Source organism: Bos javanicus, chromosome 10 (genome assembly GCF_032452875.1).
Source record: "Bos javanicus breed banteng chromosome 10, ARS-OSU_banteng_1.0, whole genome shotgun sequence".
NCBI classification, from domain to species: Eukaryota; Metazoa; Chordata; class Mammalia; order Artiodactyla; family Bovidae; genus Bos; species Bos javanicus.
In genome coordinates, this window is record NC_083877.1 from 85,203,828 (window position 1) to 85,231,764 (window position 27,937).

General features: G+C 46.1%; 1 protein-coding gene across 1 annotated transcript; it reads left to right on the top strand.

The window, feature by feature from the left end:
- The first annotated feature begins 24,966 nt into the window (after nucleotides 1-24,966).
- VRTN (vertebrae development associated) lies at nucleotides 24,967-27,500 on the top strand. The gene has a single exon (XM_061429439.1). The coding sequence runs from the start codon at nucleotides 25,245-25,247 to the stop codon at nucleotides 27,345-27,347; it is 2,103 nt and encodes a 700-aa protein (XP_061285423.1). The 5' UTR covers nucleotides 24,967-25,244; the 3' UTR covers nucleotides 27,348-27,500.
- The last annotated feature ends 437 nt before the right edge of the window (nucleotides 27,501-27,937 follow it).

Here is a 27,937-nt window from a genome sequence, read left to right on the forward strand (position 1 = left end):
GGTGGTCCAGTGGTTAGGACTCTACACTCCCAGTGAAGCGGGGCCTGGGTTCATTCCTTGGTCAGGGAACTGGATCCCACATGCCTCAGCTGAGAGTTCACATGCATGCAACTAAAGACCACAACTAAAGATCCCAAGTGCTGCATCTGAGACTCAGCACAAGTAAATAAATAAATGCTTTTAAAAAAAATATCCAAAGTGCCGAAGCTGAGAAATCTTTCTTTAGAGAAAGTGACAACTATTGAATTGGGGATGTATTTTGAAAGTAGAGCCAACAGGAAATGTGGATGTAGGGAATGAGAGAAAGAGGAATTGAGTGATTCATCAGAATGAACGATGGTAGCATTTACTGAGATGGGGAACTCTGGGAAGAACAGATTCTGGGTGGGGAGCGGGTGGTTAATTCAAGAGTTTGTGTATCAACACGTTAAATCTGAGATGCCTGTTGAATACTCAATGGTGATTTTTTAGAAAATTATTTAAATTTTTTATTTGTTAAAATTATTTATTTTTGGTTGCACTGGGTCTTCGTTGTTACGCGTGGGCTTTCTCTAGTTGCAGTGAGGGGGCTACTTGTCGTTGTGGTGTTCGGGCTTCTCACTGTGGTGGCTTCTCTTGTGGAGTCACAGGCTCTCAGCACATGGGCTTCCATAGTTGTAGCACTCGGGCTCAGTAGTTGTGGCACGTGGGCTTTAGTTGCCTGTGGCAGGTGGAATCTTCCTAGACCAGGAATCGAACTCATGTCCCTTCCATTGGCAGGTGGGTTCTTTTTTTTTTTTTTTTGGCAGGTGGGTTCTTATCCACGGCACCCCCAGGGAAGTCCTCAATGGTTACGTTATTTATGCAATTGGCTGTTTGAGTCTGGAGCTCAGGAAGATGTCTGAACTGGGAGCTCTAGATGTTTGGTCATTAGAAGAAAGGCAGGATTTTAAATCAGCAGATTGCAAGAGATCACCTAAGGAGTGAATGTAGATTGAAAGAAGAGGTCAGAGGACTGAGCTCGATGGGAATCCCACATGCAGTTGTAGAACCTGGAGAGGGAGAGGGAGAGCCAGCTACTGAGTTGGAGAAGGAGCAGGAGGGAGGTAGAACCAGGTGAGCCTGGGGTCCTGGAAGCCAAGGAAAGCAAGCCCTTCCAGAAGCACGGCTGGACCAGCTGCATTGAAGACTGCTGAAGGGATGCAAGTGAGATGAGAATTGCCCACTGGGCTTGCATTGTGGAGCTTGTCAGTGACCTTGACAAAAACAGGCTCCATGGAGTGGGTTCAGGAAAGAGAAGGAGGTAATAAAAATAGAAGTGGGGGTTACAGGCAATTCTTTCAAAGAGTTATGCCCTAAAAAAGGAACATTAAATACACCAGTAGTTAGAGGAAAATACGGAGTCAAAGTAAGATACTATAACTTGTTTGTAGGCTTAAGGGAAGATCTTAAGGGTAGAAGGGGAAAATACTTGATGTTAACTTCATGCATACTCACTACATTTCAGGAGCTGCATTAGGCATTTTATATGGATTATTTAATTTAACCTGTGCATCAAACCAATGAGGTAGACCATGTTGTTTCCCCCATTTCAGAGAAGTCAAAACTTGGGCAAGGAGAGGATGGTTTGGTTACATGGTCATGGTCCCATGGCTAGTAAGCCAGAGAACTTGAATGTAATGAGGACGTCCGGCTCTGGAGCCCAAGTTCTCATGTTCTTCTTCATCTGAATTCATCTTTTGGGGCAGATTTTAACCACTGGCTAAAGTTTATTATCTTTTGTTTCCTCCTCCAGAGGAAAACAAAACTATTCACCCTGAAGCTGATCTCCTGGGTTTCGTATCTGGTTGCTCCCACCCTAAGCCCCTCTGCTTCTGGAGCAAATCTCAGTCTATCATAGCCCACCCCAACCATCACCCGCCCTATTGTGTCTACTTGTCAGTCTCCTGCGGTGAAACAGGAGCTCCTCAAGGACAGGGGCTGAGTCTAATTTGTCTAATTCATTTTTCTAGTCCTGGTTGGCAGGACAAGCCCTCAAACAATAAATATTTGTCAAGGAGTTGAATGGGTATATTGGATGTTGATTGAATGAATGTAAAACTTACTAAGAATATTGGAAGCTATAAGACATTTGAATGTGGCATCTAAATTTACAAGCTGGATATATACACAAGTGCTCTCAAAAGTCAGAGGAGTGGGGGTTTGAGGGTGAGGATGCTTTTTAAGAAGGCTGCTCTTCCATACGGGGCTTCCCTTGTGGGTCAGTTGGTAAAGAATTTGCCTTGCAATGCAGGAGACTTCAGTTCGATTCCTGGGTCAGGAAGATCCACTGGAGAAAGGAAAGGCTACTCACTCTGGTATTCTGGCATGGGGAATTTCATGAACTGGATAGTCTGTGGGGTCGCAAAGAGTCAGACACAACTGATCGACTTACTTCCCCCACTTCCATACTGGTAGTGTGTTGAGATGGAGTCCAAGTGTCAGTACAGGAGGTATCTTCCCTTTCTGAAGAATTCCGGGGTCTTATAATTGGAAGCCCAGAGAATCAGGCAACTTGGATTCCAGTCCACATTCCCCGCCCCCTTACCATCTGGATAGGATTGGCAGACAAAATATTGCATGAAATATTTGATATTTGCTATACTAAAGAAAATATTCTAAATAAATAATTATATGAAATTTAACTTTAACTAGGCTCCTATGTTTATTTCCTCAGTCTGGCAGCCTTCCAGCTGGTGACCTTGGCCAAGCTGAATAAAAATCTCTTGAGCTGAATTCAGTCTCTGTATCTATAAAATGAAGAAATCTGAGCTTTCTTTATTGTCAAGAATATTAAACAGGGTCTTCGAGTAGAGTAGTTAACACAGCAAATGGCACATGGTAAATGCCCAATATATGAGCTAGTTGACTTCACAACATTAATTTCCTTCTTTTTTAGTGCATTAAAATCTAATCCATCAAATTAGGTTTATGCCCAGCTTCTCAGAAATGTATCAGTTAAGTGGTCACTTAATGTGAATTTGGGCAGCTGGCTGGGATGGTGAGGGATGGAGACTTCTAGATTCAGTCCTGGGCCCCAAGGAGGGTTAATGGAGGATCCAAATTCTCATTCCACCACTGATTTCTCAGTTAGAATTTGGAGTTCCCCCAAATCACACCAGTCAAAGAAAGATGTGATTCTTCTAGAAACCAGTAGGGGGCGGAGTGTGTACGTTTGGGGATAGAACTGTGATCCAGCAGGATCCCTAAACAGCACAAGAGGCAGGTTTTCACGTTCCATTTAGAGGACAATGGAGGGCCTGAGAAAGCCCTGGGGAGGATACTGGCCAAAGGGCGTTAGTGAGGCCCCCAAACCAAGTAAATCAGTCTATAGAGAACCAGCCCCTGAGAGCAGATTTCTACCCTGTGTAGAAAGAAAAAGAGTTTGTATGTTGAAAGACACCTAAAAGCCAAAAGCAGGTGACAGACAAAAAGAAAAAAAATTGCAAATTGTATAACAAAGAATTCCAGAATGCATAAAGATCTCCCAGTTCAGTTGCTTAGTTGTGTCCGACTCTTGGCGACCTCACGGACTGGAGCACACCAGGCTTCCCTGTCCATCACCAACTCTTGGAGCTTGCTCAAACTCATATCCATCAAGTCAGTGATGCCCATCAACTGTTAAATCAAACTTAAAGATCTCCCATCAACTGTTAAATCAAAAACAGCAACAACAAAAAAGAAAAATGGATAACAGACAATCCACATAGGAAATACAAATGGTCAATAAATGTATAAAAAGAAGATTAATCTCTCTAGTAACAGGGAAATACAAATTGAAACAATATTGCAGGGAGTTTTGGCCTTACTTGTCTACTGTTATTAAGGGGAATAACCTAATATTCATTGAATCCCTTTTCTGTGTCAGGCGTTGTGCTGATAGCTCCCTAAACATTAACTCAGCACTTAATTTGTACAGAAACTTTGAGAACCAGAAACAAACATTATTCCTTTTTACTATAGAAAACAGCAGCTCAGAAAGGTTAGTAACTTGCCTGGAGCTCACTTAGCTCCTAAGGGCAGAGCAGGGCTCAGACCCAGGCTTCCTTCCTCTCCCGACACTGGTTTTTCTAGGACTTCGGTCCAGGCGCTATCTCATGCTTGAATACGGTGCTTTGGGGAAACTGTGAACCCCAAGCAACCAGAGAGGAATTGAATAGTAAAAACAAACAAAAAACCTGAGAAAATCTAACAGCCTTGTAAGTAGGGCTGGCGAAGCAGATTGGAAAGTGGGATTTTGGGGAAAGAATGACTTGGGAGTTTGAGTTTGGAAGGACCGGCTGGGGGGCAGGGAACCGTGGCTGGCCTCAATTTTAAGCAGGATGGAGTCTGGCTGGCCTGAAGTTTCACAGCCTCAGAGACTGGAACCCAAGGAATCTGTTTGCTGTCCACTGCATGCTGAGTTGTAAATTCTCATTTCTAAACCTTCCAGGCCCCTGGAGTCCGCGACTCCCTCCCCCATCTCGCACCTGCTGGCAGCGGGGGCTCTGTGAATGGACAAGTTCCCTGAATTCTTGCCCCTTCCCCCAGCTTTTACATAGCCAAGCCCTGGGACAAAAGGCGCCCGGGGCCTGGGGCTCCTTCTCCGGGCTCTTGCCAGCTCCGGGGAGTGCCAGACGGCTGGAGCCACTCCTCATCACACCATTTACATTTTTTACAGCCTCCCTCCTAGCCCCGACCCCCTTCTCCCTCAGGGCCATGGCCAGGGCTGCAGGTCCACCAGGCCCCAGGGGTCTCCTCACAGTTTCCCGGAGGTTGAGGGCAGTGGCCTGTGAAGCACACAGTCAGGGCCGCAGAAATACAGATGGGGCTCCATGCTGGGCCCACATCCTAGAATCCTGGGCTGAAGGTGCAGCCCTTTGTTCGGGACAGTTTATCCCCTCCGCCCAGTAGCAGCGGCTGGAATTTGCTTCCCTGTGCCTTGCAAGCCTGATTCCAGGCCCCACAAGGTGACTTCCCTGTAGGATACTGGTCCCTATCTTTCTTGCATGACTCCCTAATCCACTGATAATGCAGCTATTATTTATTGAGCACCTACTGTGTGCCAGGGACAGTGCTAAATGCCTTTGCCTCTGTTCCTTCATTTCTCACAGCAACTCAAGATGAAATAAGTGTGGACTCTATTTTCCAGATGAGGAAAGAGGTTCTCAGAGAGGACAGGCTCATCCCAGCCCTCTACTCGGTCAGCTGCCAACCAACGGTCAGCAGTAGTGCCGGGATGTGAACTCACACCCCTCACCTTGACTGTGAGTCTGAGGACCGATTGGGCAACTCCTCCCTCCGACTCTCTTGTGCAATCCCCCAGTCCCTGTTGTTTATCTGTTTACCAGCTGGCTCTAAAGTCGGCCAAGGCATCCTTCTGATCTTTCCTGATCCTCAGGACGGGCCCCAGTGGGCTCCCCTTGCCCTCCAAGGTGGCCGCTACAGAAGCCCATGTTTTGTTTCAGACAGTGGTTAGTAGGGCAGGCCAGGACAAAGGAGAGTTATTTCTCACTTCCGTGCAAGGCCCTGTGGAGACTCGGGCCTGGCTCTGTTTGTGCGGCTCCCTGACCCTCCATCTCATGCAGGCCCTGCCCTTGTGGACTGAGCCGAGCTTCCGACAAAACCAGTGCTGCCTGCTTCTGACTGCCACGTTCCATGTCTCCCAATAGCCCCCCGCACTGCTTCCCACTTCCTAGGATATGGGCCAGCACATCAAAAGACACCCTGAAGGAAAAGGAATGAAAACTCTGGCCCCTGGCCACCTCCCGCCTCAGACAGAAAAGCTGAAATACAGCCACAGAGGTGGCCATGGTTTTGGTTAGCCCAGCCAGTCCTCAGCGCCCTCAAAGGGCTGAGCGGTCCTGTCCCTTCAAGGACTCAGAAGCCACTTCAGCCGCAATTCTCTGCGTGTACCTAGCAAATGACAACACGAAGTGCTTCCTTCATTCATTTACTAAAACCCAAGAGAAATACATAAGTATATAAATACTTCTCTACATACTATGTTCTCTGATTAAGCAATTCCATTTTGTGAATCTTACAAATGGAAATGTTTGTACAATGTGTGCAAACATGTCTCCTGCATGTTTTTTTGTAATAGTGAAAAAGTGGAAGCAACCTGTGTCCAGTTCCAACAAATTGATTAAATACTTTATTGTACCTTCCTACAATCAAATATCCTGCAGCCTCTAGAAGGTGTGAGCTAATTTTATACGCACCCACCAGGAACATGATCCATGACATATTGTTGGGTGAAAAGAAGCATGTAGCAGAACAATACATAAATGGACATTTCATTTTTGTTTTAAAAATGTATTTATTAAGGTGGAAAGTAGATAGATAATTTTTTAACTTGAAGATTTAGGACAGTGGTTCTCACATTAACTGCACATTGGCATACCCAGGAATTAAAAAGATCCAGAAGTGTAGGTTCACTCCAGACCATGTGTTATATATCATAGTCTCTTGAGGAGGGAGGCAGTTTTTTAACCTCCCCAGGTGATTCCAATGAGCAGTCAACTTGGGAGACACTACCTTAAAAAAACAGAAGGAAGGAAATGTTGACTCAGAAAGGAAAATGAAGCTGTAAACTTTTTACATGAAGTCTACATAGATATTACCTACTCTGCTCTTTCTAGGGAAAGAAGGTGATTGGACTGCCTCGAATCATCACTAACCTTCTGTAAACAATGGCTTAGTTGAGTTTAGCCCTGAGCGATATCAGACTTTCTGAGGACACAGGTGTTACAGAAGTTGACCACTTCAGGAGATTTTATCTCCAAGGGCAGAAGGAAGGTTATGAGCTCACCTTGCAGCACTGTGGGCCTTATTAGTAAACGAGGACACAAATGAAGCACTTTACACAGTGCCTGACAAGGTGGAGGTGCTTAATAAGGGTAGCTTATTAGTTTTCAGGAATGGAAAGAGCTCAGAGATGATCTTTGTGCCTACTGAATTCCAGGCAAATGTACATTGTGCCCTGTGATCCTTCCAAACAAGCCTCTGAGGCCAACTTTCATATCCCCATTTTAAAGAGGAAGAAGCCAGGGCTGACTGGGATTGACATCTTGTAAAGAACCTGCCTGCCAATGCAGGAGATGCAAGAGATGTGGGTTTGATCCCTAGGTTGGAAAGATGCCCTGGAGAAGGGAATGCCTACCCGCTCCAGTATTCTTGCCTGGAGAATTCCACGGACAGAGGAGCCTGGCGGGCTGCAGTCCATGAGGTCGCAAGGAGTTGGACGTGACTAAACACGCACTCACACACACAAGCTAGAATTAAAAGCCAGTTGTGCCCAACTGTATATTTTCTACTTTGCTTCCCACCCTCTGTCCCTTCTTAGGGACCTTTGGGGCAGGGGTTTAACTGTGAATAGGCTTCTCATGTTTAGACTCTCAGGCAGGGAGTGTGTGGTCAAGTTATCTGGGATTATTCCGCTTAGAGATGACAGGACACCTTAAAAGACTATGCCCGAAAGTGGTTCTGGAAGGCCTGAAGTTGAAAGCCACACAATGAAAGAAAAGTTCTATCTCTGAGCCTGAAAGGAAATGTTAAGGGCTTACGGTATTTGCTCTGCACAGCAGACAGATCCAGGCAGAAGACCCCTCCTATGTCCTACCCAAATCTTCCATCCGCTCCTCTCTCAGAGCAGCTGCTTGAATCTGGTTTTCACACCAGTGTTTCCTGACCTGGCAGGCAACTTTATCTTCTCACCTCAGAGGATTTGGTTCTATTCCTGTTCTTTTTCACTTCCCTTGAAAAAGGGGTGCTCTTGGTCTTTGCCCTATTCTCTTCTTCCCTCTTTCCATGCCAGTTGAATCAAGTATTCAAACCCAGGGATTTGGGGACTTGCCTGATGGTCCAGTAGCTAAGGCTTTGTGCTCCCAATGCAGGGGGCCTGGGGTTCAATTCCTGGTCAGGGACCTAGATCCCACTTGGTGTAACTCAAAGATCTTGTGTGCTGCAGTGATTGAAGATCCCATGTGTCACAACTAACACCCGGTGCAGCCAAATAAATAAATAAACTTAAAAACAAACAAACAAACAAAAAACAAAGAAAAAAAAAGCAGGGATTTATTGAGTGTCTACCATAACCATCAATCCTGAAGAGTGTGCCTTAGATTATCAAGTGCTCCCTCCACTTGGAATCTCTGCTCTATCATCCTTGTCTCCCAGGCAGCAAAGCTCCCATGCCACCTCTTCCAGGAAGACTTCACGGATCTCAGCTGTTTCACGTCCTCATGGCATTTGCACATCTCTCTGGCACGGCTTCCCATATCCTGTACTTGGTTCATGGCTATTTGTATGTATGGCTTCCCCCATAGACTGAGCATTTCCTTGAAGGCAGAAACACTCTCTCCTTTATCTTTGTATTCTTCAAGCACCTAACTCAGTGCTTGGCATATTAAGAAAAAAAATTTGCACAGTTGTTTGCCGATTATACCGTTTCCCCTCAAAAAGGATTTTAAGTGCCTTACTGAAATACATAAAGAGTAGCAGAAGTAGGGCTAAAGAAAAGTAAGGGTAAAGAAATCATGGAATGAGAACTAATAACAATAACAAAAATAATATGTGAGTACTTACTATTTCAGAGCATTGTTCTAAATGATTTACATGCATCACCTCATTTAATCTTTTTTTAAGGTGTTTTTTTTTTAAATGTAGGCCATTTAAAGAAATTAATTAATGGTTGCGATGGGTCTGTTTTTTCTCTAATTGTGGCGAGTGGGGGCTACTCTTCCTTGCAGTTCACAGGCTTCTCATTGAGGTGGCTTCTCTTGTTGCGAAGCATGGGCTCCTGATGCGTTGGGCTTAGTAGACGCAACGTAGGAGCTTAGTTGCTCTGCGGCATGTGGGATCTTCTGGACCAAGGATGGAACCAACATCTCCTGCACTGGCAGGCGGATTCCTATCCACTGTACCACCATGGACGTCCTGCTGTGGACCATTTAAAAAGTCTTTATTGCATTTGTTGCAATATTGTTTCTGTTTTGGTTGTTTGGCTGCGAAGCATGTGGGATCTTAGCTTCTTAAGAAGGCGAAGTCCTCACCACTGAACCGGCAGGGAAGTCCCACCTCATTTACTCTTTATAATAATCCTACGAAGTGATTACTACTATAATTATTTCACATTGAGGAAACAGAGATGCAGAGAGGTTAAGTCACTTGCCCAAGTTCACTCAGTGGGATGTGAACACTGGCGATGTGGTTCCAGTCGTGCTCAGAACCACAGCCTTCAGAATACCACCCACAGGCATTCTGTAAGTAGGGCTGGGTTCGGAATCTGGCTCTCAGGTTTCTAGCAGCCAAAGCTAAGAAGGAAAGGCGTTCAGTGACAGGACTGATTGTATTTATTGAAACAGTAAACCAAATCCTTGGAAGTAATGCAGCTTTTTGTAACCTTGATCCCGACAGAACTCCTCAAGCAGACACTGCTTTCCAAACTTTATTAGCCTTCCATGGGTAAAAAATCACTGAACTCCCCAATACAGGTATTTTTGTTTATATTTACACAGATGCATTGAGGAACTGATATATCATGTGCATTGTGAAACAAACAGAAACTGACGAGAATGAGAGAAAATACAATAACACTTGGAAATACTGCTGAGGATCATCTTGCTCGGTCCCTGGGTAGACTCAGGCCCCTCGGGGGCTCCCTGGTACAGTAGGTGGGTCTATGGGATGGGTCCTGGCAAGAGATAACACTGGCTGAACTCACATCACCATTTCTTTTAACAACCAAATCATGATGCAGAAAATGCGTTTCAGTGACAGCAGTTCTAGAGGGACCCAAGTAATGTGGTCCAAATGAATACATCTGTTTGACTGGTTCAATCTAGTCATAGCTATTTTATTAACTATGTATATGTGCTGTGTGTGCTGTGTTAGTCACTCAGTCGTGTCTGACTCTTTGTGACCCCATGGATTGGAGCCCACCAGGCTCCTCCATCCATGGGATTCTCCAGGCAAGAATACTGGAGTGGGTTGCCATGCCCTCTTCCAGGGGATCTTCCCAACCCAGGAATCAAACCAAATCCTGCATTGCAGGCAGATTCTTTACCAGCTGAGCTACCAGGAAGTCTTCCCTAGTGGCTCAGATGGTAAAGAGTCCGCCTGCAATGTGAGAGACCTGTGTTCGATCCCTGGATCAGGAAGATCCTCTGGAGAAGGGAATGGCAAGCCACTCCATTATTCTTGCCTGGAAAATCCTATGGACGGAGGAGCCTGGTGGGCTCCAATCCATGGGGTCACAAAGAGTTGGACCTGACTGAACAACTAACACACTCACTACCAGGGAAGCCCAACAATGTATATAACAAATATTATATGTTATTATATATTATATGTAACTAATATTAATTGAGCCTTTTCTGTATGATATTGTATTCTTCTTACAATCCTTTGAAGTGATTATCACTATAATTATTTTGCAGAGGAGGAAACTGAGGTTCAGAAAGGTTAATTTGTTCATGGGATATACCTGGGGATTAAACTTGCATTTATTAGATTCTGAAGCCAATGCTCTTAATCACTTTCTCTACAGCCTCAGAAAATTTGTATATAGATGGTTTTAAACAGTAGTTTCCCCCTTTTACAATTTTTTTAAAATTTACCACAAGAATACATCCTTCTGGTAAAAAAATGCAAACAAAGCTGAAGTGTGCTAAGTCAAAAAGCCACTTCTTTCCACAAACAAAACTCACCTGGGGTTTCCATTAGTCCACCCTTTCTAAAGTCTTCTAGACCACGTTCTACTCACTGAACATGTATATATACATATCAATTTTGCAAAAGTAGGATCAGAACATTTATTTTACTGCTAACTCCCTCTTTAACGTGGCTATCTTTCCAGGGTGGTTCATGCCGATGTATTCACATATTCAGAGCAGGTAACACAATTGACTACTCCTCTCTTCTTAAAATATTCTCTCTGGATTTTTCTTTCCACTTCTTTGCATTTTTCCATTGGCTGACTCTAAAGTCCCTTTTCTTTCTCTCCTTTTCCTCCCCTTCTTATTCTTCTCCATGGGCTCTAGAGCTCATCTATCTATATGCTAACAACTTCCAGCCTTACTTCACTCCTTACTTGGAACAGGGCAATTTTCTCTGGCTTCAGCTTGCTTTGTTATTAATTTTAAGTCTAATGGAGAATGTATATGTGCATTTGCTTATACTGGCAAAAAGAAACTCTGGAAGAGAACTAATGAAAGGGGCTACCTAAAAAAAAAAAAAAAAGAAAGAAAGGGGCTACCTAATGTGTGGCGGTGGGGAGTGGAGGGAACTAGGAATAAATTAACCAAGATCTAGGGTACCAGGCCTGAATTATGAACAGAATAATTGGGAGAACTTGGATTTGGCCTTTGGCCTTGTCTCCCCTTTATGAATGAAACAGGTGACAGAAAAAAAATTGTAATGAACTTGCAGGGAGAGGACTGTAAACTCTTGAAACCTTGCCTGAGGCCTAGCTGTTCCAGTGTGGTACCTGTGCCTGTTTTCTTTGGGGTAGAGGAGGGGTAAGTTATCCATAAGCCTTCTCCCCAGTCCAGGTAAATTCCTCAAGGGCACCTAGCAAAAGCCCTGTGAATAAAGCAGATGTCAATCTAGTGACTTAGCCTACACATGGCAAGCTCTGCTCCTGGCTAAGGACAGGGCTGCCTGCCCTCTGCCTAAAAGGAAACACTGCGTGCAGGTAAGTTTCCTTCCCCTTTTCTTCCATAAACTGATACTTCCTTTGTCAAGAACAGATATTCAACCTTTCTATTATAAAACTTACTAAACACATCAATTATAGTATGGTAAAATGAACCCCTGATTCAATAATTATTGATATTTTGCCATATATGCTTTACTCTTTTTTTTTTTTAATTAGGTAGTAAAAGATCAGTGCTTTAATGGTAAATGGTATGGGCTGGGGATATGCTTTCTTCTTCTTTTCCTCTGATTGTTAAAGCGCAAATACCTGAAGGCCTACCATTTCACCCCTAAATTCCTATATACATATCTGAAAATTTAGGACATTTTCTTACTATTATCTCTAACAAATTTAACATTAATTCCTTGGGTTATTACCCATTCCTTAGAATATGCTAATATCCAGCCTATATTAAAATTTACCACAGAACTAAATGACTTTCAAGCCACAAAGGGGAATTCCCTGGAGATCCAGTGGTTAGGACTCTGCTATTTCACTGCTGAAGGCCCAGGTTTGATCCCTGGCTGGGGAACTAAGGTCCCTCAAACCTCCCAGCCAGGCCAAAAAAGGGGGAAAAAAAGAATGCTAGATTGGAGTTGCAAATAAAACCAGATAAACTAGCATTAGCCCAACAGCACAGGTTTCTGAGAAATGCTGGTGCCCAGGAGTGAGGGGCTTTCCTTGCGAAAAGCAGCTAATAGCAGTTCTTCTTACTGAGCACTTACTGTGAACCTCCCCCGGGGTTATGGCTTCTGACCGGAAGACACATTAGCTCTTTGCGTGTCTTCACAGTCTAGCTCAGTTGGTAAAGAATCTGCCTGTAGTGCAGGAGACCCAGGTTCTATCCCTGGGTTGGGAAGAGCCCCTGGAGAAGGAAATGGCAACCCACTCTGTATCCTTGCCTGGAAAATCTCATGGACAGAGGAGCCTGGTGAGCTGCAGTCCATGGGGTCCCAAAGAGTCAGGCATGACTGAGCGACTAATACACAGTACTGAAAATAATGCCTATGTAGAGGCTCCACTGATTGATCATCATATCTCCCTGGTTGGTAAAGTTTTCTTGGCTGCCAACGGGTGACGTCATTGTTTAATTCAATCATTTGAACAAAGTCGATGTTATTATCTCTGTTTTACAGAGGAGGGAATCAGAGGGTCAGATTTGTCCCTAACTAGGAAGTAAGGAAGCAACAGTTAGAACTGGACACAGAACAACAGACTGGTTCCAAATAGGAAAAGGAGTACGTCAAGGCTGTATATTGTCACTCTGCTTATTTAAGTTATATGCAGAGTACATCATGAGAAACGCTGGACTGGAAGAAACACAAGCTGGAATCAAGACTGCCGGGAGAAATATCAATAACCTCAGATATGCAGATGACACCACCCTTATGGCAGAAAGTGAAGAGCAACTAAAAAGCCTCTTGATGAAAGTGAAAGTGGAGAGTGAAAAAGTTGGCTTAAAGCTCAACATTCAGAAAACTAAGATCATGGCATCCGGTCCCATCACTTCATGGGAAATAGATGGGGAAACAGTGGAAACAGTGGCAGACTTTATTTTTGGGGGCTCCAAAATCACTGTGGATGGTGACTACAGCCATGAAATTAAAAGACGCTTACTCCTTGGAAGGAAAGTTATGACCAACCTAGATAGCATATTGAAAAGCAGAGACATTACTTTGCCAACAAAGGTCCATCTAGTCAAGGCTATGGTTTTTCCAGTGGTCATGTATGGATGTGAAAGTTGGACTGTGAAGAAGGCTGAGCGCCAAAGAATTGATGCTTTTGAACTGTGGTGTTGGAGAAGACTCTTGAGAGTCCCTTGGACTGCAAGGAGATCCAACCAGTCCATTCTGAAGGAGATCAGCCCTGGGATTTCTTTGGAAGGAATGATGCTAAAGCTGAAACTCCAGTACTTTGGCCACCTCATGTGAAGAGTTGACTCATTGGAAAGGACTCTGATGCTGGGAGGGATTGGGGGCAGGAGGAGAAGGGGACGACAGAGGATGAGATGGCTGGATGGCATCACTGACTCAATGGATGTGAGTCTGAGTGAACTCCGGGAGTTGGTGATGGACAGGGAGGCCTGGCGTGCTGCGATTCATGGGGTCGCAAAGAGTCAGACATGACTGAGCAACTGAACTGAACTGAGGAAGTAGAGGAGCTGAGATTCATCTCAGGTTGGTCTGACTCCAGAGTCTTGAGTGGTCATCTGTCTTGGTCATCACCAAAGGACTCTGGTAGGAGTAGTAAGGGCCTGAGACATGGGTAGAGTCCTGGGCGAAGAGAGGGTAAAAGAGAAGAATGGAAGAGGAGGGGAAGAAGAAAACACAGAAAGGAACAAAGAAAGGAAGTTTACGATGTCATGGAACTAAAACTAGCAGCCATTGGATCCAGAGCCACAGTAGATAGTGCAAACAGGTGTTTGTTCCTGTGGGATGAATGAGAAGCTTTTGAATCTCCACCCTCAAAACTCTTGAGTCAGGTCCGTAGACACCACTGTGTCCTCAGAGCTAGCCCAGGACCTGGCCCATGCGAGGAGCTCAGATGAATGATAGTGCATGAATGAATGTGTGAGTAAGTAATAGAATGAATGATGGTCTACTATGTAAATTATTTAATAAGGCACTGAGTGGCTGAATTAATTAAATGGCAGACGGATAAATTTTTTAAATCTCCATAGGAGAATGAGGAGAGAAGACAGCTAAATCTAAAGCACCATTATGTCCAGAGCATTTTATCATGAGATCTGTGCTAAGAGAAGGCAATGGCACCCCACTCCAGTACTCTTGCCTGGAAGATCCCATGGACGGAGGAGCCTGATAGGCTGCAGTCCATGGGGTCGCTAAGAGTCGGACACGACTGAGCGACTTCACTTTCACTTTTCACTTTCATGCTTTGGAGAAGGAAATGGCAACCCACTCCATGTTCTTGCCTGGAGAATCCCAGGGATGGGGGAGCCCGGTGGGCTGCTGTCTCTGGGGTCGCGCAGAGTCGGACACGACTGAAGTGACTTAGCAGCAGCAGCAGTGCTAAGAACTTCATAAGCAGTTTTTCATTTAATCCTCAGAGCAAACTCTGTGGTATTATTTTCATTCTTTAAGTGAGGAATTAGGCTTGAAGATGTGAGAAGACACGTTCAAGGGCATGTAGCCAAAGAGCTGGAAATTCAACTTGGCCGTTATACCCAAAAGCTCAGGCTTTTCATTACACAATGAGTGCTCAATCAATATTACTTCACTCAATACAGGACTTGTTTTTTGTAGCTGCTGCCAAAACAGGTGAACCCCCACTTATACAACCCTTGGAAAGCTGTACATTTAAATATAGGTAATTACTTAGCTCATTATGTAAAGGAATATTGTGTGTCCCTTTGTAAGTGAAGGACTGCCTTGAACTCATCTGTTTCCTAAATCTGAATTTTGTTCAAAGCAAGGTACATATTAACTAAAGATGTCTACTTGGAGGAGTTTTTTTAATTATTGCTGGGAATATGGAATTTTTGGTGTTTGGATAACTTATGACCAGGCCCTTAATTTTGTGACACCTCATCTTCATGGTTTAAATAAAGGTAAATTAAAATGTACCTTATCCAGAATCCATTAAAGACAAGACACATTCAATATATGTAAAAATAAACAGATTTCTTCAGGATAAAAAAACCACCCTAAGCCAAGTCCAATTATGAACCACAAACTCAGAAAAAAATATTTCTATTATAGACTAAGAACTGTCTTTATACAAAACTCTCTTTAATCAGTAAGAAAAGGTCTATAACCAAATAGCAAAATGGGCAAAGGAAACATAAATGACTTTTAAATATATGAAAAATGTTCTCATTTACTCATAATAAAAAAATATAAATTAAAACCATACTGATGGACTAATTTTTTCACTTATTAGATTGGCAAAGATAAAAAAATGTGATAACACACTATACTTAAGGGGAGGGAGAATATATCTTTTGTTTTAGAAGAAATAAGCTGGCGCTACTTCTATGAAGAGAAATTTGGCAAAATCTATCTAAATTACTCTACATGTATATTTTGAAGGTATAGTTATATCTGCTGCTGCTGCTGCTGCTGCTGCTAAGTCACTTCAGACGTGTCCGACTCTGTGCATCCTACGTATATGCAAAATTATGTATGTGCAAGGTTACCATTGTAGCATGGTTGAAGAGCAAAAGAAGGAAATGATCTTACGATTCATCAGTAGAGGACTAGATAACATATAATGTTTATTTACAAAATGGAGTTCATGCTACATCTAGATATGTGCTAATATATTTCCGAACATCCACATGAGTCTACAGAACTCATGAAATGTATCTAGTTCTAATTGAGATATGCTTTAAATGGAAAACGCACACTAGATTTGGAAGACTTGGTATAAAAAAGTGAATGACACATCTCAATAATTTTTTACATTGATTTCCTGTCAAAATGATAATAGTTCAGATATGCTGGTTTAAATAAAATTTATTGTTAATTTTTTTAAAAAAAGTTTTTATTGAATTTGTTACAATGTTGCTTCTGTTTACGTTTTGGTTTTTCAGCTACATGGCATGTGAAAGCCTGACCAGGGATCGAACCCATGCCCCCAGCATTGGAAGGCAAGATCTTAACCACTGCACCACCAGGTAAGCCCCTCACTTGTCCCTTTTAAGGGCTTCACTGGTGGCTCAGACTCTAGATAAAGAATCCGCCTGCAATGCGGGAGACCTGGGTTGGGAAGACCCCCTGGAGGAGGGCATGGCAACCCATTCCAGTATTCTTGCTTGGAGAATCCCCATGGACAGAGGAGCCTGGCAGGCTACAGTCCATGGGATTGTAAAGAGTCGGACAAGACTGAGCACAGTTCCTTTTAACTTTTCAAATGTGGCTGCTAGAAAGTATAAAAGTAATGTGTGCCTGTCTTTACATTTTATTGAACAGTGGTGGCTCTGGGTAAAAAATTAAAGTGAGAAAAACCAGGGGATAAGAGTATTTAGCATACTACATTTATGCTTTAAAGAAAGGACAAAAGTGCTTTCTGAGAGATTTGCTTCTTTATACATATTTCTGGAATGATACCCTAGAAACGATGATATTGGCTGCTTCTGGAAAGAGAAACTGTAGATAGAGGACAAGGCTGCAATTTGAATCTTGAGTCCTTTAGTAAATTCCTGAATCAATATTTACAAGCATTTTGAATAATATACAGTGATACAGTACTCCCCACCCCCCAACTCCTAACCCCATTCCAATATCCCCAGTGGATGCCTGAAACCCTGGAGAGGACCTAACCCTCTGTAAACTGTTTTCCTTACACTATCTAGGTGGGTAAAGTATACAATGTGGATATGCTGATCAGAAGAATGAGTCACTCACTTCCTAGCCAAGACAGAGTGGGACCAACTGTGGGGCGATGAGCGATTTCAGCATGCTACTCATGAACGTTTGCTTCTGGAAGTTTTCATTTAATATTTTTGCACTGCAGTTGACCTCAGGTGGCTTAGACAGTAAAGAATCCACCTGCAAATTCAGGAGACCTGGTTTCGATCCCTGGGTTGGGAAGATCCCCTGGAAGAGGGCATGGCAACCCACTCCAGTATTTTTGCCTGGAGAATCCCCATGGACAGAGGAGCCTGGCGGGCTACAGTCCACGGGGTCGCAAAGAGTATGAGGACTAAGAACAACACAAGTGAAATCGAAAAAAGCAAAACTGTTGATAAGGAGGGACGACTGTATTATTCTTTAGATGTTGTGTATATAATATAATTATGTACATGTATAATATATATTAGTCAAAAGTAGCTTAAAATATTTAATGTAGAATAAAAATATGCACAGAGAGGCTAGAAAAATAGACAAGTATATATTCATAGAAAAAGCTGAAAATGTGCAGGAAAAGAACTGGCAGTTCTTTTAGTTCTTGTAGTGAGGAGAATGTATTATGGACGAAAAGGGAGAACTTACTCTGTTTTTTTGTTCTGTGCCATTAGGGTCTTTTGTAAAGACAGAGTTTAATTTGTGTAGGTCTAAGAAAAGAAACTAGATTAGAAAGAAATGTACATCTGTTCACAATAGCTGTCTTCATATAATGAGATTATAGGTAATTTTTTCTTCCTACTACTTTAAAGATTCTTCCAATTATTCTACATTTTCCCAATTAGTCTATAAAGATTCTTACTTTGGTAGTGGAAGCACCAGCAAACCTTTGAATCACTAAGGTTTCTTTTTAAAAAATACTTTTAAAGATTCTATTGGCCTTTTAGAGAATTTTAAATTATCTTCATTGCCTTTTTAAATAATAGTAAGGAATGCGGACTCCTTATAAAATGTCAAACGACACAAAGCTACGCGGAAAGAAAAAGTATCTCGTAATTCCATCTCCTTCTGCAAAATCACCACTGCTCTCTGTAAGTTTTAAAATATTGCATTTATGTTAAGCCACTGGAGAGGCTGAGAACTCGAATATACTTGCTTTGTGCCAAGCACAGTTTTAAAAGCTTTCCATTTATCTTGTTGAGTATACCTAACAACATTGGGGGTAAATGTTATGTCCCAACAACCACTGAATCAGGCCTCTGAGGTTTAAAACAACTTGTCTAAAGCCATGTGGGAAGATCCCCTGAAGAAAGGAAATGGCAATCTCCTCCAGTATTCTTGCCTGGAAAAATCCCAATCCGTGGGGTGGCAAGAGTTGGACGCGACTGGGCTACTTAACAACTACTTTAGTATGGGGGCAGGGTTGGCATTCAAATCCAAGTCCAGGAGCGTCTAAACCACAGCCTCAGGCGATTGCCATCATGGTGGGTGGGGCTGGGGTGATTAAGATGCCGGGACAGGACCTGAGTTCACTTCTGTGGCCCCCCGCATCCAGCCTTCCTGAGGATGGACATTTGATAAAGGATGTTTGACTTAGGTGATAAGTGTAGGGTTCATGATTGGCAGAGGAGAAAATGTTAATAGTGGAGCTGGGGCATAATCGACCCTGGAGGGCATTTTACAGTGGTAGCCGGGGGTAGGGCGATAAAGAGAGGTGGGTGGAACGGGAGCCAGGGAGAAGCTGCTGGCCCCAGCACTCCAAAGGGTTAAGGCCGGGCAGGAAAGCCCCTGGGGGGAGCTACCACTAAAGGCTGCAATCTGGCCGCCCTCACCTCCCCCACCAGCGGGGGAACTGGACGGGCGGATAGGACTAGCTCCTCCGGGATTATCTGAGGCCTCTGGGCTGAGGTGAGCTGCCGGGAGGGACGGAAGCCCCAGGTACCACACGCTCCTACCTGCCTGCGGGGCTCAGAAAGCCCGGCTTATCCTGGGATTGGCGCCCTGACCCTGGACGGAAGCATCTTTGGCACTCCCTCTCATTTTGGGGGTGAGAGGTGTTGAGTCTCAAGGCAGGGGGATGCTCAGAGCGAGGTGGGGATGGAGGCCTTTCTGGAAGGGAAGGGGCCTGCACCAAAGTGGGGGCAGTGAGTTCTCCAGCCTCCCCCGTCTCACGGGGCCAGGGATGGGGGAGCTGCCTCATGGAAGAGATGCATCCTGGGGGTTCAGGGAGCCCCAAGTTCTCTAACCAATCAGCCAAGGCCAGTTTCCCCAAGCCCTCAGCTTCACTCTCGCCCCCCTCCCCCTCTTAGCCTGGCCGCAGATTCTTCTTTTCCTTCGGTCTTTCTATCTAAACCTTCTCCTCCCCTCCCCTCCCCCCAAACTCTTTGGAAATCTTTCAACTTTCTTTCAAGTTTTCCCTGGGCAGTTCGGGGTCCGTTTCAGAGTTAGGTCAGGGTGCCTTAACACCCCCAGCTGGGTAGAGAGGCTGACACAATAGCTTCCATCACTTTACCATTGGAAGTGACCCCCGAATTTGCACTTCTTTCATCTTGGGACCAGAGCCCTTGAGGGTGGGCGATTTCCTGGCGGGGAGTGGCTTAAGCCGCTCTCCACCGGCCAGTTGGCTGAAGACAGTTCGTGCTCAATGGTCCACCACGGACATGACACCAGTTCTGGAGTGAGCGTGGCGCTCGGCTGGGGACGCTGCCCTCAGGGTGACTTAAATGTCCCAAGCTGGAAGGTGGAGAGAGACGTGGATGCCCCCTGGGCTCTGGGCCACCCTCGAGGTCAGTAAACTAGGAAGTTTCCTCTAAATTAGGAAGAGTGGGTGCCTCATGCAGTTTGGAGGCCCCAGGGGATTGAGGGGGTGGCCTTGGGACACCAAAGGGGTCAAAGAGTGACTCTGAAGATGCTGCGGGTACGTGTGTGTGTTTGTGTGTAAGTGTGTGTGAGTATGTGTGTGGAGAGGGGAGGGGAGGCATTGTTTCAAGTTCTCCTTCTCCCCACCCCCACCTCCAGCCCTTCCCCACCCCCACTCGCCTGCCTGTCTCCCCTCCCCTGGCCTTAGCCCCTCCCTTGATGCCCCCAACCCGCCAGCCCTCTCCCCGCCACCCGGGGGCCTCCTGGTGGCTGGAACCACTGCCCATTCACCTTCCCTTCCAGGCACGTGATCCACTAGAGACCCTGGACTTAGGAACTCCTGAGGCGTGGTTGATGGGGAGGCCCGAGGCCCACCCTGGTGCCCTCAGGCACTCCTGCTGCCCTTGGTGGTGGGAGGTTCCTTGGGAAGTCACAGTCGTGGGACTTGCCTGCCACTGGGCAGTTCCCTGTGGCTCCCTCATGCCCCACGGGGCCTCCTGGCCACTGGGGGAGAAACCAAGATGGCTGGCGCTCCCTTGAGCCAGGGGCGTAGCCTGGGCGGCTGGGTCAGCATGAGCAGGGGGACTGAAGGGCAGGCAGGAGAGGTGTGGAGCCAGGCCGGGGGAGATGCTAGTCTTACAGAGGCCTGCCTGTGTGGCTCCCTTCATGCTTGTCGGGCTTGCTTTGTGAAGGATGGGGGTCCTTGGTGAGCCGGTGTGAAGTCCAGGGAGAGGCTGGCAGGGAGGGTGTCTGTTCTAGGTGCCAGAGACTTGTCAGCACTGTCTGCGCCTCTCTTAGCCCTGCCCAGAGCGCTGGCTCACTCCTTCTAAAATGTAAGGGACAGAGGCCAAACCTGAGCTTGAGACCCCGTCTGCTTGAAATAAGGAGATGGGGATGGTAGGGGAGGAAAGCAGGCCTTGGTGAAGGCGAGGCTTTGAATCGCCTGCAGAAGCTACCTGTGTCCATTCATCCATTCCTTGGCTCCAGAGCCCTTCTTGGGTGTCAGAGATGCTGGCTAGATGTTTTTGGATGTCCTGTTTCCTCCCCTTCCAACCTCAAGCCAGGGGAGCCTGTGTAGCCGGAGAGGCTTTGCCTCCTTGGTTTCACGCCTTTTCAGATTCCTTCTAATAATGGTGGGGCCAGGGGAGGCCAGCTGGGCAAGGCCCCTAGATTAGCTCTCACTTTCTGCACCTTATTCTACCAACGCACCTGGTAATTGCCAGCTCTGCTTGGCCTTGTATTTCCAGGGAGCCATCTCCGAAAAGACTGGTGCACCTGAACCCCATCAACCAATTGTCTACTTAAGTATGATTAAGCCTCCCCCTTCGGCCTCTGCCTTTCCCCACTGCCCCCTTCTCTGCTGGTCCAGACCCACCTGAGTTGTGAGGGTGCAGCGCCTCTCCGGGGAGCTACTTTTTCTCTGCAAGCTTTAGAGAAAAAAAGAAGTAGGGTATTACCTACTCACACCTCCTCTTACCTCTTTGGGGAAGAGAAAGGAATGAGCTAGGGTGGAATGGGGTGGGGCTGGGCCTTGGCCAGGTAGGTAGGGTGGGACAGGGGAGGGAGGAGGGTGGGGTTTGCACAGGAAGAAGTGTGATATATCTGGACGTGCTGGAGGGTATCTGGACCCTGCTGCGGGAGTTCAGGCAAGTCAACTTTCCCTTCCCGGACCTCAGTTTCCTTATCTGTAAAATGGCCAGATTTGTCTGAAAGCCCCAAGAATCCATGTGTTTCTGTATCCTTTAGGTAATGACCATTTCGGGCCCTGTATTTCCCTGGTTGGTGGGATTACAGTGGTTTTGAGGGGAGCTCTGGAGTCAGATTGCTTAGGTTTTGTAGTTTTAATAGCTTGTGGTCTTGGGAGTGTTATTTAATTTAACCCCCAAGCCTCTGTTTCTCTAAGTGTGAACTAAGAGTAGCCATCCTGGTGAAGGTGCAGGTGTGATGGAGTTGTAGCTCCTATGGAGGGAAAGTGAGAACCGCATATAAATAAAATTACTTCTGTAAAGCCTGAAGTCCAAATGCTCATCCAGTGCAAAGCCCACAGAAACTTGTAATCGGACAAGGTAACATCGTGCCCTGTTCCCCACATGGAAGAGCAGGAAGAATCACCCACATGATTTAATTGTCCCCTCTTTTTTGTTGAGATTTTGGTTGAATTACCTAAATGCACATAGTAAGCAGTAGGTAATGGTGGTTATTTTCACAATTTTGTTTGGAAAGTAGCAGAGCAGAGAGCTCATTTATATTCATCCGTATAGCAGCATTTACAAGTGATATGCAAGAAAAACAAAACCCCCAGCATCTTTGTTGTCTGCCAGAATGAAAAAGCTCTTCTGTGTGTACAGTTTGTTCCTCAGGGCTCGATTTTTTATCGCATATGGAAGTATTCTTGCTGAAGTTTATCTCCTGAGTCAAAAAAAAAAAAATAAAGTTTTTTAAAAAGTAAATATAAAGTATATAAAAGATCAACAGATTAAAAGCTCAATTCCAGGGTCAAATAATATGGTACAAATAGAAATTCAGTGGGAGGTTAGATCAGATTTGTCACAAGAACATTAAAAAAAATCTACAGGTAAGAAATTTTTATCCAAAGCTGATTCTCATTACCCAGTTTTTAAAAAGCTCTCTTTTTTATGGTTATCAAGTAAAATTCTGGTGGTAAGCCTTTGGTTCTTTAAAAACTTTTTTTCACCTTTACTGAACCATAATTTACACCCAAACACATCCTTTTAAGAATGCAAGACACATTCCTTTCAGGTGTGCAGTGAGCTGGCAAATGTGTATACCCACACACAATTTTTAAACCCAAAGCTAATCTAAAGGAATTTATTAAACTCTAAGAACAGAGATCTGAGAAAGGTTAATGGTTTCCTTTTTAATTTAAAAAAGTGTCTGCAAAGGAATATTACTCTGTTTTGCAAAACACAGAAAACTTACCAGTAATTAGGAGGATTAGTTTGTCCTGAGAGGTGACTGGCATTTTAAGCTGGAGTAGATGAATCACGGGTCCTAAAGAGCATCTGGTTTCAACTACTGGCTGCGTCGCTTACGTCACCTGGGCAAATGGGGCCAGTGAGGCTCGTTTTGATGGTCTCAGTTTTTTCACCTGTAAGTTGGGGGTGATGGTGGTTCCCACCTTAAAGTTCAAGCGCCAGGATTGGGACAGTGCATGGCAAATAGTCAACCTTCCTTAGCAGATCTCTGTCAGCACAAGGGCTAGGCTGCTGCTAACTCTTTGAAAAGACCATCTCTGTCTCAGGTCAGCAGTTCTAAACTTTTTGGTCTTGGGTCCCCTGTGTGCTCTTAAACATTGAAGACCCTGAAGAGCTTTTGTTTATATAGCTTACATTGGTCAACGTACATTACATTCAAAATTAAAACTTAGACATTTAGAAAAGATTTCTTTATTAAAAAGAACAAACCTGTTACATGGTAATGAATAATAGTTTTCATGAAAAGAAACTTTTCTAGAACAAAAAGTGTTTCGTGAGAACAAGTGCATCTTTTAGGTTTTTTATGTCTCTGTAATATCTGGTTTAACAGAAGATAAGTAGATGCTCATCTGCCTCTACATTTAATCTGTGGTGATACGTTATTTTGGTAGAAGTATATGAAGAAAATCCAACTTCATTCAGATACAGATGGACAGAGGGACAGGGGAAGGTCTTTTAACTTCAGTGCATGTAGAATCTTAGCTCCCCAACCAGGGATTGAACCCAGGCCACAGAGGTGAAAAACATCAAGTCCTAACCACTGGACCTTAGGAAATTTCTCTAGAAAGAGTATTTTGATAGCTTTTTCAGTGGATATTTTTTGACAACTATACCAAAATTTAACTGGTGGTAGTTCCTCAAACCTTAGTTATAATGCAGAATCTGAAACAATATTCAGGAACTTTGGTACCCTATTATATTAAAATCCTTTGCTTTCTTTTATACTTTGAAATGATCTGTGCCAGACTATTGGTTATTTGGGAAAGGGGGTTCATTGAGTGACAGACCTTCAAATGCTGGCCATTCCATTACATAGTCTAAAAAGTTAGACGTGTTAGTGTCACCACTGATCCCATCAGAAAAATCTTTAGGTACTGGGAAGCTGTCAAGCTCACTGTAGTAGATACAAGTTTTTCAAAATTCTAATTTTCATATGAAAGCTCAAAAATTGTCCCTGACCATAAAGTTTTCCTTGAAGTGACAGGCTCACCTTATTCACTTTTGAGAAAAACATCTGTCAAATATATCCAAGTCTAAACAACTAATGCCACTTAATTTTTCTTTCAAGTTAAAAAACATTATTGTATGAAAAAACATCTAGTTCATCATGCAGCCCAAGCAGCTGTCACTTACTCGTTACATACCACTGTGCAGCAGAAATGCTGCCTGTATTTAAGGCTTGTGATTTAAAAAATAATAATCTTTGCTGCATCAAGGACATTTTGGAGTGGTACTAGCTTTCTTTTTCCCAACTGTGACTACATGGTGGTGAAGAACATAGTGATTTCTAGTTTGATCCATGCTGAGGTACTACTGTTTTACTCCAATGTTAACACAATTGCAAAAATCATATCTTAGTGGTGTTATCTTAGTATTATTATGAAAAGAGTTTAACTTGAAGCCCCTCTGAAAATCTCAGGGAACCCCAAGGGCCCATGGACTATACTTTAATACTTGTATTATATAATATGTATAATACTAGAAATGTTGTTGCTCAGTCGTGTTTGACTCTTTTGTGACCCTATAGACGATAGCCTACTAGGTTTCTCTGTTCATGGGATTTTTCAGGCAAGAATACTGGAGTGGGTTGCCATTTTCCTTCTCCAGGGGCTCTTCTCAATCCAGGGATTGAACTCAAGTCTCCTGTGTCTTCTGCATTGTAGACGGATTCTTTACCTGCTGAGCCATCAGAGAATTCCCATAATACTAGATAATACTCTAATATATAAGACCTCGCACTTTTGTGGTACTTTACTATGTGCCAGGCCCTTTTCTAAGGATGAATATATATATATGTGTGCATATGTATGTATATATATATACACACACACCCATGTATCGCCATTTTTTACTTTGTCTCATTTATACACACAACAAGTCTATAAGGTACATTCTTTTATTGTCTCCCTTTTAACAGAAAAGGAACCAGAAGCACAGAGAGGTTGATGACTTGCTCAAGCTAATAGCAGAACCAGGATTCAAAGCCATTCTCCAAGATCGAGCTCTTCCTTTGTACCACTGGGTAATTAAACAAACCCCAGGCGGCACGTAGCCATTTTCTTCCATGGCAGAGTGGGAGTAGACAGGCAGTATCTGGAGGGACAGGGCGCAGGAGTGTCATCCGGGTACCCGTCCTGACCTCTGCCCTCTCCCCTTTGCCCTGCTAGGATGACCTCTCGGGAGCAGCTGGTGCAGCACGTGCTGCAGGAGCTGCAGGAGGCGGTGGAGTCAGAGGGCCTGGAGGGTCTCGTCGGTGCCGCTCTGGAGGCCAAGCAGGTCCTGTCCTCCTTCGCTCTCCCCACCCGCCGTGGCGGGGGCCCCGGCCCCCAGGTGCTGGAGGTGGACTCGGTGGCCCTGAGCCTGTATCCGGAGGATGCGCCCCGGAACATGCTGCCGCTGGTGTGCCAGGGCGAGGGCAGCCTGCTCTTCGAGGCGGCCAGCCTGCTGCTGTGGGGTGACGCGGGCCTCAGCCTGGAGCTGCGGGCGCGCACGGTGGTGGAGATGCTGCTCCACCGCCACTACTACCTCCAGGGCATGATCGACTCCAAGGTGATGCTGCAGGCGGTGCGCTACTCCCTGCGCTCCGAGGAGTCCCCGGAGATGACCAGCCTGCCGTCCGCCACGCTCGAGGCCATCTTCGACGCGGACGTCAAGGCCACCTGCTTTCCCAGCAGCTTCTCCAACGTGTGGCACTTGTACGCCCTCGCCTCGGTGGTCCAGCGCAACATCTACTCCATCTACCCGCTGCGCAACCTCAAGATCCGGCCGTACTTTAACCGTGTCATCCGCCCGCGCCGCTGCGACCACACGCCCGCCACGCTGCACATCATGTGGGCTGGCCAGCCGCTCAGTGGCCACCTCTTCCGCCACCAGTACTTTGCACCCGTGGTGGGGCTGGAGGAGGTGGAGGCCGAGAGCGCCCACCCTGGCCCGGCTCCGCTGCCCCCGCCCGCCAAGACCTTGGAGCTGCTCAACCGCGAGCCTGGCCTCAGCTACTCGCACCTGGGAGAGCACTCCAGCGTCACTAAGAGCACCTTCTACCGCTGGCGGCGGCAGTCCCAGGAGCACCGGCAGAAGGTGGCCACTCGCTTCTCGGCCAAGCACTTCCTGCAGGACAGCTTCCACCGTGGGGGCGTCGTTCCGCTGCAGCAATTCCTGCAGAGGTTCCCCGAGATCTCCCGCTCCACCTATTACGCCTGGAAGCACGAGCTCGTGGGTTCTGGGGCCTGCCAGGCCCTGACCCCCACGGAGGAGCTGACGAAGCTGCCGGAGCGGCAGGTTGCCGAGGGGCTGGGATGCTCCTCGACGGCCGCGTCCAGCCCTGGCGTGGTCTTCATGCAGCGGGCCAAATTGTACCTGGAGCACTGCATTGCCCTGAATACGCTGGTACCCTACCGCTGCTTCAAACGCCGCTTCCCGGGCATCTCCAGGTCCACCTACTACAACTGGCGCCGAAAAGCTCTCCGAAGGAACCCCAGCTTCAAGCCAGTGCCGGCCCTCCTGGAGTCTGGGCCTCCCCAGCCAGTGCCGGTGGGCGAAAAGGCCTTGCTCCCTTGGAAGGGTGGTGAGGTCGGAGAGGGGGCAGCAAAAGCCACGGGTGGGGGCCCACCCGCCCCGCGGGCGTTCCTGCCCCTGAGGGTGCCGTTGTCCCGCTGGCAGAGGCGCCTGCGCAGAGCGGCCCGCAAGCAGGTGCTTGGTGGGCACCTCCCTTTCTGTCGCTTCCGTCTCCGCTACCCGAGCTTGTCGCCTTCCTCCTTTTGGGTCTGGAAGAGTCTGGCCCGAAGCTGGCCCGGAAGCCTGTCCAAGCTCCATATCCCGGCCCCCACCTTGGGCAGAGGGAGCAGGAAGGAGGCAGAGGAGAAAGAAGCTGGCAGGAATGTGATAGCTGCCGTGGCTCCCCCTGAAGGGACTTGGCCAATGGCAGCTTCTCCAGGGGAGGATCCAAGGAAGGCCACAGGAGGGCCTTCCAGAGAGGGGGCCCTGCAAGAGGGGCCCACGGCCCAGGGTCGGCCCCCCAGTGGGTCCCTGTCCAGTCACCCTGTGGTGACAGCAGCCTCGGCAGGGGGCCGGGACGGCCAGGTGCTGGTGATGGACATGCTGGCCACCACGAAGTTCAAGGCCCAGGCCAAGCTGTTCCTGCAGAAGCGCTTCCAGTCCAAGAGCTTCCCCTCCTACAAGGAATTCAGCACCCTCTTCCCCCTCACCGCCCGCTCTACCTACTACATGTGGAAACGCGCCCTCTACGATGGTCTCACTCTGGTGGACGGCTGACAGGGAGGTGTGCAAGGGGCTGGGAGGAAGGAGGACCACTTGGGAGAAGGTCAGAGGCCTGAGTCGCCCCCTGGCTTGGCCAGGATCCCTTTTGCCTCCACGGTGTCTACCGTGACTCTGAGGGCAGCTTTGTGTTGTTTCCCAGCTCCAGGGCAGAGAGAGCCAGAGACCGGCCATCTGGCCTCCTGTAGACAGCTGCAGGACCAGGGATGTTCTCTTCAGTTGTTTACCATTCTTATTTTTATTATCGCGTCTTGGTTTTTTTAGTCTTTTGATTTAAGTGAGTTGGCTGGGCCCCCTTGCTCGTGTTGGAAGCTCTATGTATGTGGGGACCCAAAGGGAGGTTGGTTAGCTACAGCCGCTCTCAGCTTTTCCCAGGGACACAGGGAGTACTGTAGTGTGGTCATCTGTCCCATTGGGCAGAATATATGCCTTCAGTTTCTTTTGGGGGTTGGCACCCTCTTTACTCAAAGATGTTTCCCAAAGCAATGTTAGAGATCAGATGTGGAGCAGGTCATAACTTCTGCTTGGTGCCCCTAAGGGAGAGGGTGCCAGGTTCCATATGAGCAGAAGCAGAGATGAAGAAGGAC

Excerpts from the sequence above, each read along its gene's own strand:
- VRTN (XM_061429439.1), top strand. The coding sequence starts at position 25,245 with ATGACCTCTCGGGAGCAGCTGGTGCAGCACGTGCTGCAGGAGCTGCAG.